The sequence below is a fragment of the Capricornis sumatraensis genome, chromosome 2 (assembly GCF_032405125.1).
Source record: "Capricornis sumatraensis isolate serow.1 chromosome 2, serow.2, whole genome shotgun sequence".
In the NCBI taxonomy this organism is placed as follows: Eukaryota; Metazoa; Chordata; class Mammalia; order Artiodactyla; family Bovidae; genus Capricornis; species Capricornis sumatraensis.
Genome location: NC_091070.1, coordinates 14,270,146 through 14,286,180, shown reverse-complemented (window position 1 = coordinate 14,286,180; position 16,035 = coordinate 14,270,146). Strand labels below are relative to the sequence as shown.

Sequence of the window (16,035 nt, the reverse complement as noted above, 5' to 3'; positions counted from 1 at the left end):
GCATACAAAAGGGGCGGAAGGGGATAGTCCCAAGGAGGGGGCGGGAGCGCTGGGGTGGGGGAAGGAACCAAGGGTCGAGACAGGTGCCGCACGCCATGCTGGAAGTTGTAGTTCCTTCCGCCCCTACAATCAGGTTCTGCTTGGACAGGCCGCGGCGGCCTCTTGACTACAACTCCCAGAATCCCCAGCGCACCTCGCCTAAGCCCGTTTCCTCTTCTTTCAGCTCGACCTTCCGAGGTTATCCCGTGGATCACGCGACAAGACTACAACTCCCGTGAGGCCAAGCGGGCCCGATGAAGGGTTTAGGGAAACAATGAAACGTGTCCTGTGTGTCTCTGTGGGTGAGGAATGGTCGTGTGAGCTGTCGCCTTTCGGGCCTTTCAGGGCATAACTCGAAGGAGTGTGAAGGAATCCTTACAACAGACGGAAGCGAAGGTCCGGCGAGGGGTAGCAGACGTACCCGGCGGGAGGGAGGCGGAGCCGGAAGTCAAGGCGGGGAGGGGCGGGGCGGGTGGAGGGAAAAGCAAGCCAGGAGGATCTTGCAGCTTCTTCTAGTAGTTTCCAGGCGCTGCCGGGCGGCCGCGACCGGGCTGTCCTGAGGCTGTGGCTGTGGCTGCTCGGGAGCTGGTGGCGGCGCGATAGGAGAGCCGATGGCCAAGTGGGGTGAGGGCGACCCACGCTGGATCGTGGAGGAGCGGGCGGACGCCACCAACGTCAACAACTGGCATTGGTGAGGGCCAGCGAGCCAGGCCGCGGGAGCGCTGCGGCCGGGTCGGGGGTTGCGCCGGGGGGTACCCTGGAACCTTGACCGGGACACTGCTGGGGTCTGGGCAGCCCTGCCTGCCAGGAGATGGGCATGGGTCCATCCTGTCTCCAGGGGTCCGTAAGTCGCAGGCCCCTCCAGCCTCCGACCTCCGTTTCATGGGGTGGAAGGGAAGCCAGGGGGTGGGGTGGGGGGGACGATGTAGAAGACTGCATCCCAGACGAGGGGGTTTCACACAGGAGGACGTAGGGCCCCCCCAACCTCGGCTGCTGCATTCAGCCTGAGCGGAGAGATGCTTCTCACACGTGGCCGGAGGCGTCATTGAGACCCAAAACTGCCGTGTATAGTATTGAGAGATTGCAGTGTTAGGCTCGAGAGGGTTGGAGTTACTATTTTTTCGACTTTCGGCTGGAATTAAAAGTCAGTCGTAAGGGATCGCTGCCTCACTCCAGAAAGCCGGGTCTTAGAACGTGTTCTGCAGGTGCTCAGAGCTGAGTGATGCTCCAAGGCGCCCTGGCCTCTCACCAGGAACTGTTAAATTGCTTGTATCGTCGCTCCAAGGACTGCCGCTGGTTGCCGGGCAATCATAGTTTATAATCCAACCACTCTTAAAAACCTACTCTCTTTCATGAAATGTTCTGCAAATAATATTTTCTTATTCTTTCTGAGTCCACTGAACTTTGTACGTAAACTGCAGTTTTACTTTGTTGTAAAACTTACTTTTGTTGATGTAAAACATCTTACTTTCGTTTATTCGTTAGAAAGGTAGAAGGTAGATAGTGTTCCTTTGTATTTCAGCCTGCGTCCTCTCCTCTTAACATAGAATGGTTGCCTTTAATTTTTGTTTGTTTTGAAACCCTGGACATTCATTGTTTTTAGGGCCATTTGGAGGGCACAAAATTTATAACACAGCCTGAATTTGATAGGTCAAAACACTGCGCTAATGAGATCAAGACTATTGGTTTATTCTTAACTGGACCTTTTAGCTCAGCACTGCATCCTGTGGCCCTCTGTGTGTTCCTAACCTCAGAAGCGCAGTTTTCCACTTGGTCAGACGGGGGCGCCATGTTAAAGTATTCAGTACTGACCCCAGCACCATCATGCTGAGAAAGGAAAGCAGAATTTTCCATTAAGTTTGAAACCATGCTATACAGCAGTAGTCCTTATTGACAGTATAGGACTCCTGGTCTTCCTAAAAGAGTAACACGTTTGTGGACATAGTGGAGTGGGGCTGAGAGTTTTTTGTTCTTTTCCAGCCTCCCTATAGCCTTGGGTGCTCTTGCATAGAGCAAGCAGTGTATCCTTCATTTGGCTGTTGGTCCATAGCTCTGTTTCTGTTTTGCAGGACAGAGAGGGATGCTTCGAACTGGTCCACAGATAAGCTGAAAACACTGTTCCTGGCTGTGCGTGTGCAAAATGAGGAAGGCAAGTGCGAAGTGACAGAAGTGAGTAAGCTTGATGGAGAGGCATCCATTAACAATCGCAAAGGCAAACTTATCTTCTTTTATGAGTGGAGCGTCAAACTAAACTGGACAGGTAAGTCTGTGCTTGGCTTTTAGGACAGGGGTTAACCGCATTTTGATTGACCTATTCAGGAGCCAGGGAGAACAGTTTTGGAGAGGTTATTAACTTTTTTCGAGGGAGATAGTGCTGCTTTAGAGTTCTATAGGAAGCAGGATCGAATGTTGAAATTTTTCTGCCACCGCAGGACACTAAATGGGTCTCCTCTCTGTGGGTCTCACAAGTCCCTACCGATGTAGCAACTGGGCTGCTGAATCTTTGGGCTTTGCCCTGTTTGGGAGCATACAGTGTGACATTTTTCAGACTAGCTATTTCTGCCTCTTGGATGACTTGAAAGTAGGCTATGGGAGTTTTCTGGCTTTTGTTTTTTTAATTCCAGTGTGAACCTAATAGTTTAGAGTGCTGTGGTAATGCTGCTTGCATGTGATTATAACTGGGGCCGGTTTTATTCTCTAGCCTAATGTCTCTTATGTGAGGATATTAGGATAGAATTGGGGCCATCCTTGGATGGTCCTGACAGAAAGGAAAGACAGTAAAGTTAAAAGAGTACATGTATGGGGCAAAACATGTAAACTCTTCTCAAGTGAATGGTAACAAAGGGGCAAAACGTATTTTTGTCTTTTTTCTTTTTTTTTTATTAAAGCATAGCAGTCTGGAAGAAACCATAGGTATCATCTTTCCCAGCCTCCTTTTTATAGATTTGAGAAACTGAGGCCTAGAGAGGTAAAGATAAATACATGTTAACTTTGAAATACAGTCAGTTCTGCTATAACGTGACACGTGTTTCTAAAATTCACCACACTATGCAGAATCTTCCAACAAAAAACACAGAGCTTGTAGGGAAGATAGGGTTAGGGACATGACAGGATGCTCAAAAGCTTCATCAGTGATTTTTTTTTATTAATTTAGGAATGTAAAAATTGGTGGCACAGTTTACACGTGTTAAATCATAAGAAATACATAAATCATTTGACAAATATTGTGCTTTACCTTGATAAAAACCTGAGGTTTGCTTGTGAAAGTGGGCATCAGGGGCACTGAGGCACATGGGTTATTGTGAGGTGATGGAGGGAGAGTCACGGGAAATCAGGAGGAGCATTATAACACCAGTCGTGGATGGTGTGGCTCTTAACACACATGGTGAAGTGAGGTCGCTGTCAGATAAATGTTTGAGACGTGTGTTTTGTGTTTTCCTATACAGCTTTGTCTATCTCTGTTTGGGTTTCTTTGTGGATGAAAGTGCACATAAGCAAATAAGAAATTTGTATTACAATAAAATTGTCACTTAATATACCTATAGCATTGGAACAAATTTGTATTTTCAAAACAAGCATTTTAGCAAAACTGCCAGAATTAGCTATTAACCTAGGTCCTCCTTAGCAGAATTCATGCTAGTGCTGAATTCACGTAGCTCTTAGTCTCACACTGGTAACACAGTTAGTCTCCAGAAATCTGATGAAGAAAGACATTTCAGGGAGAGGGCCAATGGTTGCATCTAGTGTGGCAGCCACCTTCTCTCAGAGTAAAGAAGGTGGGTTCAGTTGTCCAAAAGAAGCATAAGCAAAATAGTAGTTACATGTGCAGAGCAGGAGAGTTAGCCTGAAGAGGAGGAGACTGATAAGACTGCTTTACTTTTGACAGGTACCTCTAAGTCTGGAGTGCAGTACAAGGGCCATGTGGAGATCCCCAATTTGTCTGATGAAAATAGCGTGGATGAAGTGGAGGTTTGTGCTTTCTAATTCCTCATCTGTCTGAGTCTCCTACATCCTCTTATTCTCAGATGAGAAAAATGACCTGTCATTCAAGATTACAGACCAGGCTTGGCCTAAGCATTCAGAACCCCAGTATGCAGATGACTTTCTGGGTCTGTGGTGCCATTAGGAGCTTCCCAAGCAGTTTATGCTTATTCAGTTACTTTGCTTTAGTGAGTGGTGTGAGTTTTAACATTAGCCACTTTTGTCTTGGCAGTAGGTGGCAGAGAGACCTTGAGAAGAAACACTCATGGGGATTGTACAAATACCTCAATCGTCATACATTTCCTTTGCAAATTGTCAGCGGTTATCTGACTGCTCAGCACCTACATCCTCCAATGTGGGTGCCTCTCAAGCTATTTACCACCTAATTCTGATCTTTCAGATTAGTGTGAGCCTTGCCAAAGATGAGCCTGACACAAATCTCGTGGCCTTAATGAAGGAAGAAGGGGTGAAACTTCTAAGAGAAGCAATGGGAATTTACATCAGCACCCTCAAAACAGGTATCCTTTGAGTAGTTATGAGTGCCTTGAGAAGATAGTTTTCCACCTGTCAGATGCTAATTAAGGGGCTTGACATTTCTTTCTTTAGTAAATGAGTAGAAATTTGGGTGGAGAAGGCTTATTTCATCTTGAAATCAGTCTGTAAAGTTTGAATAAGAGAAAGATTTAGAGATGTGTTGTCTAAAGCATTGGCTGTTGAGGACGTGAAATGTGGCAGTCCAAATTGGGATGCGCTCTGAGTATAAAATACGCAATAAATTTTGAAGACTTCGTATTTTTTTAAAAAGAGGAATATCTCAGTTATCTGATTTGACAACACACAAATAGCAGAATGGATATATTAGGGTAATGTGGTCAAAATTAATTTCACTTGTCCATTTTACCACTTTAGGGTGGTTACTGGAAAATATAATGTTACATTTGAGGCTGAGGTGGTATTTCTGTTGCACTCACTGATCTAAAGACCTGGCATCTCCAGATTGAGTACAGTCCTGGACTGTTGTTAGGCTTACTTGAATAGTAGTCCTCTCAGCTGTCCCCCAGAACTCCCAGCTTTGCCCATGTGGTCTGGTCTGGGTGTCAGAGTACCTCTGGTGACCATCAGAGGGAGCCCGTGTAGAGGTGGGAACCGGTGCTCTGATGCCCTGATAGTTGTGGCTGTCCTACAGAGGCGCGCAGTGGAGAGGGGATGAAACATGCGGCTGCAAGTGCCTTCCCCACTCCTGAAGGCTTTGGAAGTGCCACTGCATTCATTGGCTGCCATCCGCAGTAGACCTCACACACATTTAAACAAGTTGTCATGCTTCTAATTGAGTCAGGGGTTTCAAGTAATCCCAATGACCATACTGCATTCTGTAGGATGCACTCAGGTACCCATCTGGCATGGATCAAAGGGAAAGATGTAAAATGGATAGACTCCTCCTCCTGTTGTCATTACCTCCTCCTGAGTTAGGACGGCCATGTTTGTGAACTACGGTGAAGCCCCAAATCTCAGCTCCCGAGAAATAACTTCCAAGAGCCGGATTTTGTCTTTTCAGAGTTCACGCAGGGTATGATCTTGCCTACAATGAATGGAGAGTCAGTAGACCCAGCCGGGCCACCAGCACTGAAAACTGAGGAGCGCAAGGTAACCAGTATCCCTGCGTGGCGGGGCGGGAGGCTCTCTGGAAAGAGAGTTGAGACACTGCCTCTTCCTTAAGTCTGTATCTCAGCTCTTTCTCTCCCACCCTAACCTCCGAGCCAGAGGTGCTGCTTTTCAGGGTCCACAGAATGTAAGTGTCTGTCGTCCCATCTTTAACCTGGTTTTTATTCATTTATGACAGACCCCTAGAGCAAATGGAAGCCATCAAGCCATCAGGGGCTTCAGAGTCCAACTGGCATTTAACACCAGTGAGGAGGTTATGAACACAGGTTCCCCTGTATGCATCTAAAATCATATATCTGCATTTCATCCTTTGATATTAAAAGTCTCATCAAAGTATCAGAGGTTACTTAGGTCACTGACTTCACCTAACAGGAAGCTGATTTCATCCCATTGGAAGGGGGAACAAACGGTTTTCTCTGGAGTTGGCGCTTGTTTGGTTTGGCTTCAGCACTTGGTTTTCAGCCCTCTTGCCCCTTTGTCAGCACTCGGAAGGATATTCTGGGGGTGCTGCTTCCAGCTATTTAAACAGACATTCTGCTTGAGGATTACACAGGACTCTTCAGAAGTACATAGTGATTCAGTGTGTCCTTTGGCAGTGGGCTTTTAAATAAGCATCACTCCTCTTCTTTCACCCAGAGTGGCATTGAGAGTGTGCTGAGAAAATTCCCCTCCTGACAGAAATGCCCACACACATAAATTTCCTCTGACCCCCTGGAATAATTTAGCCTTGAAGGTGACAAGGTTTGTGAGAGTGAATGGCAGTGTGTCCCTGCAGCCCTGTGAAGTGAGGTCTCACCAGTACTCTCTAAACTGACAGTTTCACTGCCACTTCCACAGGCTAAGTCTGCTCCTTCAAAAAGCCAGGCCAGACCTGTTGGTGTCAAAATCCCCACTTGTAAGATCACCCTTAGAGAAAGCTTCCTGACATCACCAGAGGAGCTCTATAGAGTTTTTACCACCCAAGAGGTAAGTATAGTTCTGTCCTTGCAGCTCCTGGCGTCTGCCGTTCCAGGTGACTAGAATTGTGGGCATATCCTCTCATTGTGCAGAAAAGTGCGAGTGGAACCATGAGGCTTTCCTCATTCACGAAGAGGCAAAGGAAAGACATGTTTGTTCAAGCCACCACTCATTAGAGCGGATTTGCCTTTTTTTTTTCTTGTACTAATTTTGGGTCCCATAAGTGGGAACAGCTGGAATCATTCATGTTAGAAAAGTAAATGGACCCAATGTAATGGCATCCTGGATTTAGAAAGAATTACTTGAGTCGAAGCGTGGTCTCTACTGGAACAGAAAAGAACCTGAAGCTGGTTCTTGGGCAGAGTACTGTCTTTGGAATTGAGAGCTGAGGCATGCAGGTGTCAGCTGGCATTTCTCCTGGGTCCCCCTGAGAGCCACACAGCTTCCTACCTCCTTTTGTTCTGCAGCTCGTTCAGGCCTTCACCCACGCTCCTGCTATGTTGGAAGCAGACAAAGGTGGCAAGTTTCACTTGGTAGACGGCAATGTCTCTGGAGAATTCACTGATCTGGTGAGTTCTTTTATCCACTTAGAAGAATAACATGTCCCTCCCTCCCCGCTCCCGGCCTTTTTCTTTCCAGCTCTGTAGATAAAATTTAAGACTTTAATCTCTTGGGTCAGTAAAAGCTCATTTGTTTTTCAAAGGAATGCTACAGTTGGACTCTCTCACTTTCCTATAATTTTTTCCTTCGTGGGGTAAAATTAGTTCTTCTGGGAGAAAGCAAACATCAAAACGGCTGACCTCTCTGATTATTTCAGGTCCCTGAGAAATACATTGCAATGAAGTGGAGGTTTAAATCTTGGCCAGAAGGTAAGCAAGCATGTTTGTTCATTGCTGTTGCCCCTAGAACCCTTTCTTTCCCCCCTCGCCTCAGGCCCCTATGGAAACCCTGGATCTGAAACCTCTCTCCCCTCTGCCTTCCCCCAGGGCACTTTGCCATCATCACCTTGACCTTCATCGATAAGAATGGAGAAACTGAGCTGTGCATGGAAGGCCGAGGCATCCCTGCCCCAGAGGAGGAGAGGACGAGGCAGGGCTGGCAGCGGTACTACTTTGAGGGCATCAAACAGACCTTTGGCTATGGTGCGCGCTTGTTTTAGGCCCCGCAGCGGGGGTACCGCCTGCTCAACACTTCAGTCCAGCCCTCTCCTGACCAGGGATTGTGACTCACAGGATTGCACCATCCCAACCACTAACTTGGGGCTGGGGCCCTGTCCCTTCATGTATACCTTGGGTTTGTGCATGTTTTCTGCTGGGTGGGAACAGAGGGTGATTTCTCTTTTATGTGTACATACGCTAAATAAACGTAATTTAAAAAACATGCATGTCTGGAACCTGTGTTGATGGGGTGGCTGGTATTAGAGTTCCCCTGAAGGTTTTTAACTTAAAAGGGTGGGGTGGGGTTTGTCTCCTTCTGGCTAAATGTAATCAAGAGGCATGAAGAGAGCCTGCTTCTCACCAGGAAGCATTCCTGAGCTCACGTCCTTTCATACTGAAGACTGGCAAAAAAAGGCAGTCAAACATAGCCTGGCAGGGGTGACAATGGTACTCTGCGGTAAACAGTACCAGTAAACCCCATGACTGGTGGAGGTGGCATCCTGGGGCTCCTACTCCCCATGGCTGCTTACCCTCTTGCAAAAAGATGATCACCAGGTGCTGGTTTGAGATGCAGAGATTCCCCACCCCGTGGGTCTTGGGTTTCTGTTCACTGAGGTTCTGTTTATTGAGCAGTCTCTACGTTCCAGACACTGTACTAAGCAGTTTCCTTAAGTAGCTTCATCAGCCCCCATAATCTCCCTGTGACCATTTCCTTCTCCAGGGAATCTTCCTGACCCAGGGATTGAACCTGGGTCTCCTGCAGTGTAGGCAGACGCTTTACCATCTGAGCCACCAGGGAAATCCACTGTGAAATAGATACTACCACCATTTCTGTTTTACAAGAACCTAGTCCTTGTATTTCTTAATGGATACCCCAGATCCTACCACAGATAATTTAGCAGAGTTAGGGTTTGGAACAAGAACATACTGCAGAGCCAATGCTCAAGTCCAAACTTGTCTACTGCCTTGTCACTGCATTCATCCCCACAAAGAAGCAGCTACATTTCTAGTATGTTAGGCATCCGTCCCAGAGTAGGACATTCCAAGCCTATTACCCCCAGAAAGAGGAAAAATTGAAAATCCTTGTTAGAGTATTTTTAAATACCTGGTTCCATTAAACAAGCTTCTGAGCACTGACCACTACTGACCTTAGTGGGGTCTAGGCTGCTGTGTTCCAGGTAGAGAAAAACTTACCTACATGCATGCGTGTTTAGTTGTGTCCCAACTTTTTGCAACCTTATGGACTGTAGCCTGCCAGGCTCCTCTGTCCATGGGGTTTCTCCAGGCAAGAATACTGGACTGGGTCACCATGCCCTCCCTCAAGGTATCTTCCTGACCCAGAGATCAAACCTGCGTCTCATGTCTCCTGCAATGGCAGACAGGTTCTTTACCACTAGCACCACCTGTGAAGCCCAACTACCTGTACAGGAAGGGTCATTTCCTGGACAAGCCCCGCCCTGGGTCCACCCCAGTGTGAGTCAGCATCTTTGGATCCAGACACCATCCCCTGCAGCTACAGCTATTTCCTTCATCTATTTTTGCCTGTTTTATTAAGTGGCATGGATGCCTGCAGGCTAATCTTACCAATATGAGCTGGTCAAAATGTAATTAAAGCAGAAATCAGTACTGGTCTGGATAATTTAGACCCGCCAAGATCCCCCCACCCCCTGGCTTGAATTACTCAAGTGCTGGACTGAAGCAATCTTTGTCTAATTGGACATTATGTCTGCTGCCTGGGGGTCCAAAAAGTACTTTTATAAAAAACAAAGTATCTGGGCTCTAGCTTGTAGCAAATCAAGAACTCTGTCGAACTGCCATGGTGGTCCAGTGGTTAAGACTCAGCATTTCCAGTGCAAGGGGGACAGGTTCATTCCCTAGTCAGGGAACTAAGATAACACATGCTATGTGGTGTGGCAAAAAAAAAAAAACACACCACCACAAAAGGATCCTAACCCTTCTAACACAGAGACTGGTGACAAAGAAGGACCACTTTCACACCTGGCTGGAAAATTACCAATTCCAGAACACCTAGGAAAAATCTGAAGCAAAGTTTACAAATACCTTAGTAAAAAAAGCACCAGGCAAAGCAGCTGTCATGTGAGAGCTCAGCAACATTCACATCCCCAGTACTGATGCTGTTACAATTTTTACCACTTCCGTCTCACTGACAGCATTCTGCTTAGGTATCAGAGCCTAAAAAGCAGAACGACAGAGCTAAAAACAGAACTTTGGACTTAGGTTTCAATTGTAAGTATCACCACCTAACTAATTGGACAAATTTCCTCATCTGTAAAATGGGTATAATAGGTAACTATGAGAGCATTAGGGGCTTCCCAGCTGGTGACAGTGCAGGAGACCTAAGAGACGTGGGTTTGATCCCTGGGTCAGGAAGATCCCCTGGAGAAGGGCATGGCAACCCACTCCAGTATTCTTGCCTGGAGAATCCCATGGACAGAGGAGCCTGGTCCATAGAGTCATGAAGAGTCAGACACAACTGAAGCGACTTAGCACTCACGAGAGCATTAGAGATGGACAAAGAAGTTCTGGTACCTGGTAGCATGTTACCTGGGGATTCTCTGGTAGTTCAGCTGGTAAACAATCTGCCTGCACTGCGGGAGACCTGGATTTGGTCCCTAGGACTTCCCTTTGGGAAGATCCCTTACCTGCTGACTTCTGGGCTCCCACGCCCACATGTTTTCCTTTAAGCAGGAATTGATCTTTTAAAAAGCTGGTTAACTGGCCAAATTGCAAATCCTAGGCTAAGGGTTCACCTCAACTAAAGTACCACCTGAGAGGAACCTGTTAAATGCAGGAGAGTGGACTCTACCCCAGTGACTCATCCTGGGTGTGGGGTGTAGCCTGTGAGCTTATATTTTTGTTGGGGAACCAGACCGGAGCCATGGCAGGCTTGACAGGTTGCACTAGGCCTAGGTTTTGAATTCTTGTAAACCTGGGTCATGATTCCGGGAGACTATCCCCTAGGAGGGTCCCACTCACCCTAGGATGAAGGGCCTGAGCTACTCCATCTTGTAAAAGAATTCCATCCCGCAAGGTCCAGGGCAAAAGAACTTTGGATGTTACCCAACCTGAGCCCACTACCCATAGCCAATCAACCCTCAGATTACCTAACCTAGCCCCACTGTACACGAGCCAATCGGCCCCTAGGCTAAACCTTCTGACTTTACGTTCAGGAGCTTGTGATTTACCTTGGAAGTAAAAACCAATCAAGAATCTACACACAAATCCTATGGATGGAAGTAACCAACCAGTTATCTGTCAACTTAAACACCCCCTAAAGTGGCCAATCAGTTATCCTCTTGCCTGAACACCCCCTTTTTTGTACCCTTTTACCTGAATAAATTCCTTATAAAAGCAGTGCAACCCAAGACTCGGGGCTCCCTCCCTATAGCCACTGCGTCGGTGCCGGTGGGAGCCCTAGCTCGAGCTAGCAATAAACCCCTTTATGCTTTTGCATTTGGGGACTTGGACTTCGGGCATAACAATTTTAATATCCCAGTGTCACCTGGATTGATGGATTTTGAGGAGCACTTCAACATGTTGAGAAAATCTAATTGTAATGGAGGAAACAAGGAAGCACATCTGAGTCCCTTGTATGAATAATGAGACAAAGGAGCTGAAACATCCTGTCTTCCAAGAGACCAGGACCATCAGCAGGATCTGGCAGGTTTGTACTATGGGTTGTTTTAAACACTAGTTAGAATTCAATGTGACTAGTCTTGCCTAGCATAGGACCCTTTATGAAGTAACCCAGGGTGGGGGAAATGGGGCAAAGGCATCCAGGTGGCCAAGGCAGCTAAGTTAGAAACAGTGCTGGTGTTCTTGCTGGATGTGTGGTCACAGATGGCTCCCGGGGTCCAAGACAAGAGTAACAGCCAGGAGAGCTAGGACGGCCTACACTGGACCAGAGCGGGGGAGGGCCCTCTCTTTATTTCCTGGGCCCCTCCCGGCTTTGACACCAGGCACTCCTAAAATCCTCCCTTTGGCAGGGTCAGTGCCCCCTCTGCAACTGTTTCTCCTCACACACAGGTGTTCCCTAAGCCCATAGGCACCTGCACGGTGTTACTTTCTCCTTTGTACAGTTTGAATAAACACTGTTTTATAGCTGATCAACACCCCAGTCCCTTCAAAGCTCCTTTCCAGCCCGCCTTTTAGTTTCTCTCATCTGTGGCTTAACATAGTAGCAATTTAGAGTGTCACTTAGATTACAGATTTAAAAATGGGGCTGTGTAATTGCCAAGCATGGAGAATCCCAGGGACGGGGAGCCTGGTGTGGGCTGCCACCTTTGGGGTCGCACAGAGTCGGACAGGACTGAAGCAACTTAGCAGCAGGAGCACCAGGTATAGATTAAATTTAGATAGTGTATTAAGTGCCAAGGTAAATTATATTAGAAAGGAGGGGGATCAGCATTCAGTTCAGTTCAGTTGCTTAGACGTGTCCGACTCTGCAACCCCGTGGACTGCAGCACACCAGGCCTCCCTGTCCATCACCAACTCCCGGAGTCTACTCAAACTTTGAGTCGGTGATGCCAACCAACCATCTCATCCTCTGTTGTCCCCTTCTCCTCCTGCCCTCAATCTTTCCCAGCATCAGGGTCAAATGAGTCAGCTGTTCGCATCAGGTGGCCAAAGTATTGGAGTTTCAGCTTCAGCATCAGTCCTTCCAATGAACACCCAGGACTGATCTCCTTTAGAATGGACTGGTTGGATCTCCTTGCAGTCCAAGGGACTCTCAAGAGTCTTCTCCAACACCACTGTTCAAAAGCGTCAATTCTTCGGCCCTCAGCTTTCTTTATAGTCCAACTCTCATATCCCATGACTACTGGAAAAACCATAGCCTTGACTAGACGGACCTTTGTTGTCAAAGTAATGTCTCTGCTTTTGAATATACTGTCTAGGTTAGTCATAGCTTTTCTTCCAAGGAGCAAGCCTTTTAATTTCATGGCTGCAATCACCATCTGCAGTGATTTTGGAGCCCCCAAAAATAAAATCTGCCACTGTTTCCACTGTTTCTCCATCTGTTTGCCATGAAGTGATGAGACCAGAAGCCATGATATTAGTTTTCTGAATGTTGAGCTTTAAGCCAGCTTTTTCACTCTCCTCTTTCACTTTCATCAAGAGGCTTTTTAGTTCCTCTTCACTTTCTGCCATAAGGGTGGTGTCATCTGCATATCTGAGGTTATTGATATTTCTTCCAGCAATCTTGATTCCAGCTTGTGCTTCTTTCAGCCCAGCGTTTCTCATGATGTACTCTGCATAGAAGTTAAATAAGCAGGGTAACAATATACAGCCTTGACCTGCTCCTTTTCCTATTTGGAACCAGTCTGTTGTTCCATGTCCAGTTCTAACTGTTGCTTGCTGACCTGCATACAAATTTCTCAAGGGGCAGGTCAGGTGGTCTGGTATTCCCATCTCTTTCAGAATTTTCCACAGTTTATTGTGATCCACACAGTCAAAGGCTTTGGCATGGTCAATAAAGCAGAAATAGATGTTTCTCAGGAACTCTCTTGCTTTTTTGATGATCCAGCGGATGTTGGCAACTTGATCTCTGGTTCCTCTGCCTTTTCTGAAACCAGCTTAAACATCTGGAAGTTCGCGGTTCACGTATTGCCTGAAGCCTGGCTTGGAGAATTTTGATCATTACTTTACTAGCGTGAGATAAGTGCAACTATGCGGTAGAGCATTCTTTGGCATTGCCTTTCTTTGGGATTGGAGTGAAAACTGACCTTTTCCAGTCCTGTGGCTACTGCTGAGTTTTCCAAATTTGCTGGAAAATTGAGTGCAGCACTTTCACAGCATCATCTTTTAGGATTTGAAACAGCTCAACTGGAATTCCATCACCTCCACTAGCTTTGTTTGTAGTGATGCTTCCTAAGGCCTACTTGACTTCGCATTCCAGAATGTCTGGTTCTAGGTTAGTGATCACACCATCGTGATTATCTGGGTCGTGAAGATCTTTTTTGTACGGGATCAGCATTAGTTATAGATTAAATTTAGATAGTGTATTTAAGTGTCAAGGTAAATTATATTAGAAAGGAGGGAAATTAGTTTCCTGTGAAAACAGACTCTGGTGTATCTCTATCTTCTTTTAAGTTTCTGCTAAAACATAATTAAAACATTCCTGTGCTAATCGTGGGCTTCCCTGGTGCTAATCCTATTGAATTCCCCATTTAAGAGACAGGGAAGGGAACTTGGCTCCCATCTAGGAACCTGAGATGCTGCCCTCTTTGATCCTATAATATTCTAGTTGCACCAGTGTTGTTAGATTGTGATCCCAGACCAGACTAACACACTTACCTTTAGGTGTGATGGTAACTGGAAACATCTGCCTCTCTGAGCTTCTCCAGGTAGCGGCTCTGAACACACCTTGCCTCGTTTGGCTTCCTGATGTGACTTCCCCAAAGGCTTGGAGTGACAGTGGAGTGTATGGTAAGGGCACAAACCAAGGCAAGGTATGGGTCCACATTAGTCATCTTTTAGGTGTAGTCCTTGGGACAACTCTGCATCAGATCCCCATGCGGCAAGTTCCTTGGGAAAGTAGGCCACTTCCTCTGGTGTCAATATAATTTCTCTCTCTGACCAAAGGACTCTGAATGTGCCCCTGAGGTCCTGCTAGCTCCTCCTTGCCTCTCAGGTAACCCTTTATGAGTCTGAGTAAAGATAACCTAACCAATGTAAGCTCTGCACCCCGGATCTCTATCTGCCCAGCTGGGTTGTATGTGTGTTAAGTCGCATCAGTCATGTCCGACTCTGCGACCCCATGGACTGTAGCCCACCGGGCTCCTCTGTCCATGGGGTTCTCCAGGCAAGAATACTGGAATGAGTTGCCATACCCTCCTCCAGAGGGTCTTCCTGACCCAGGGATTGAACCCTCATCTCCTATGTTTACCTGCGTTGGCAGGCAGGTTCTTTACCACTAGCGCTACCCGGGAAGCCCAGCTGGGTTAGGTAATTACAAACATAGCCCAGGGAAGCTTGGCTTAAGAGGTCAGCAAGGGCTCCCTACATTTCTCTGCTCCACTAGGAACTCAAATTCTTTATCAGACAGAATTAGAAAATAAAGTGCTTTGTTGCTGAAGTTCCCAGAGAACTTCAGGGCAGCTGTCTAAGGGCTAGAACTGAAGTGACCAGCCTTTTAGAGGCTTTTGTGAACAGAGACAACTGGGACATCAGCATTTCAACCCACAGAAGGCAAGGAAGTATGGCTGCAGAGGGGAGAGGGAGGTGAGGGTGAGGGGAGGCAGGGAAGAGGCAGGAGGTGCTAGCAGAGCTGATCATACATGTCTCTTCCCAGGTCTGAACTCAGTGCATTCAGCGACATCACCTTGGGAGCTTGAAGTGGGCCACAGTGGGTATGTTTACACCACAGAAACTGCCCACACTGTAAACCAGGGCTGTCCCTTAACACACAGACGCACACACACCAGGGCTGTCCCCTAACGCACACCTACACACCCACCTACACACCCGGAAAACTGATCTACCAGCTCACCCTGCACCTGACCTGCATTGGTTCCGAGCCCTCCCCTAGCCTGACCCTGTGCTCAGTCAGGGTGGTGTGATCTCCCAGCCCCACAACATTCCTACGAGTTGCATGAAACAGAGGTGAGCTGGACAAAGAAAGCCCCCAGAACTGGTCGATCCCTGCCCCACCCGGATATCCTGCCTTGTCTTGGTTGCCTCAGCCTATCCACTTATGCCTCCCCCGCGGACCTTTGGCCCTAGACTGAGGTGGTCTCCACTGGAACCTCCATGGGAAGCAGCTTCGTGGGAGGGCTGATGACCACCCTCCCAGCAGGGGTGCGCAAGACGGCCACGTGCCACCGCTCAGAGCCGAGGAAGATAGCTGGCCCGGGGGCAGCGGCGGGGGGCCGCGGGGGTGCCAGGGCTGGCCTTCGGCACTGGGACTTTTGGGGGACTTAACGTAGGTTCCGGGAATCGCCAATGCGTGTGGAGAGCCCGGCTCACCCCTGCTCCCAGACCGAGGGAGGAAAATGGGTGGTCAGGCTGGGACACCGCCTCCCATCAGGCGTGAGGGGAGTTTCTCCACAGACAACGCATTTCCCGGCAGCCCGCGCGGCCGGGAGGCGGAGCTCCAGCCTCCCCCTGGGCCCCTAGAGGGGGCGGAGCTCCGGCCTCCGCCTGGGCCCCTTACACACAGTTCAACCCGACCCAGGTTCCCAAGCAGAGGGCTCGAGGCTCCAGACCGGCCTCACCAGGT

General features: G+C 47.8%; 1 protein-coding gene across 2 annotated transcripts; it reads left to right on the top strand.

The window, feature by feature from the left end:
* The first annotated feature begins 252 nt into the window (after positions 1-252).
* AHSA1 (activator of HSP90 ATPase activity 1) lies at positions 253-8,001 on the top strand. 2 transcript variants are annotated; one of them, XM_068965044.1, is made up of 10 exons: positions 253-435; positions 556-730; positions 2,109-2,299; positions 3,926-4,008; positions 4,421-4,538; positions 5,576-5,664; positions 6,520-6,648; positions 7,107-7,208; positions 7,457-7,508; positions 7,626-8,001. In XM_068965044.1, exons 2-10 carry the CDS (start codon positions 651-653, stop codon positions 7,796-7,798), a joined length of 1,017 nt encoding a protein of 338 aa, XP_068821145.1. In that variant the 5' UTR covers positions 253-435; positions 556-650; the 3' UTR covers positions 7,799-8,001. The 2 variants fall into 2 exon arrangements, with proteins under 2 accessions (XP_068821145.1, XP_068821146.1); XM_068965045.1 differs by having other exon boundaries at positions 546-730.
* The last annotated feature ends 8,034 nt before the right edge of the window (positions 8,002-16,035 follow it).

Coding starts and splice junctions, on each gene's coding strand:
- AHSA1 (XM_068965044.1), top strand. CDS start 651: ATGGCCAAGTGGGGTGAGGGCGACCCACGCTGGATCGTGGAGGAGCGG. Junction 7,209..7,456: donor CTGGAGAATTCACTGATCTG/GTGAGTTCTTTT, acceptor TGATTATTTCAG/GTCCCTGAGAAATACATTGC. Junction 7,509..7,625: donor GTTTAAATCTTGGCCAGAAG/GTAAGCAAGCAT, acceptor GCCTTCCCCCAG/GGCACTTTGCCATCATCACC.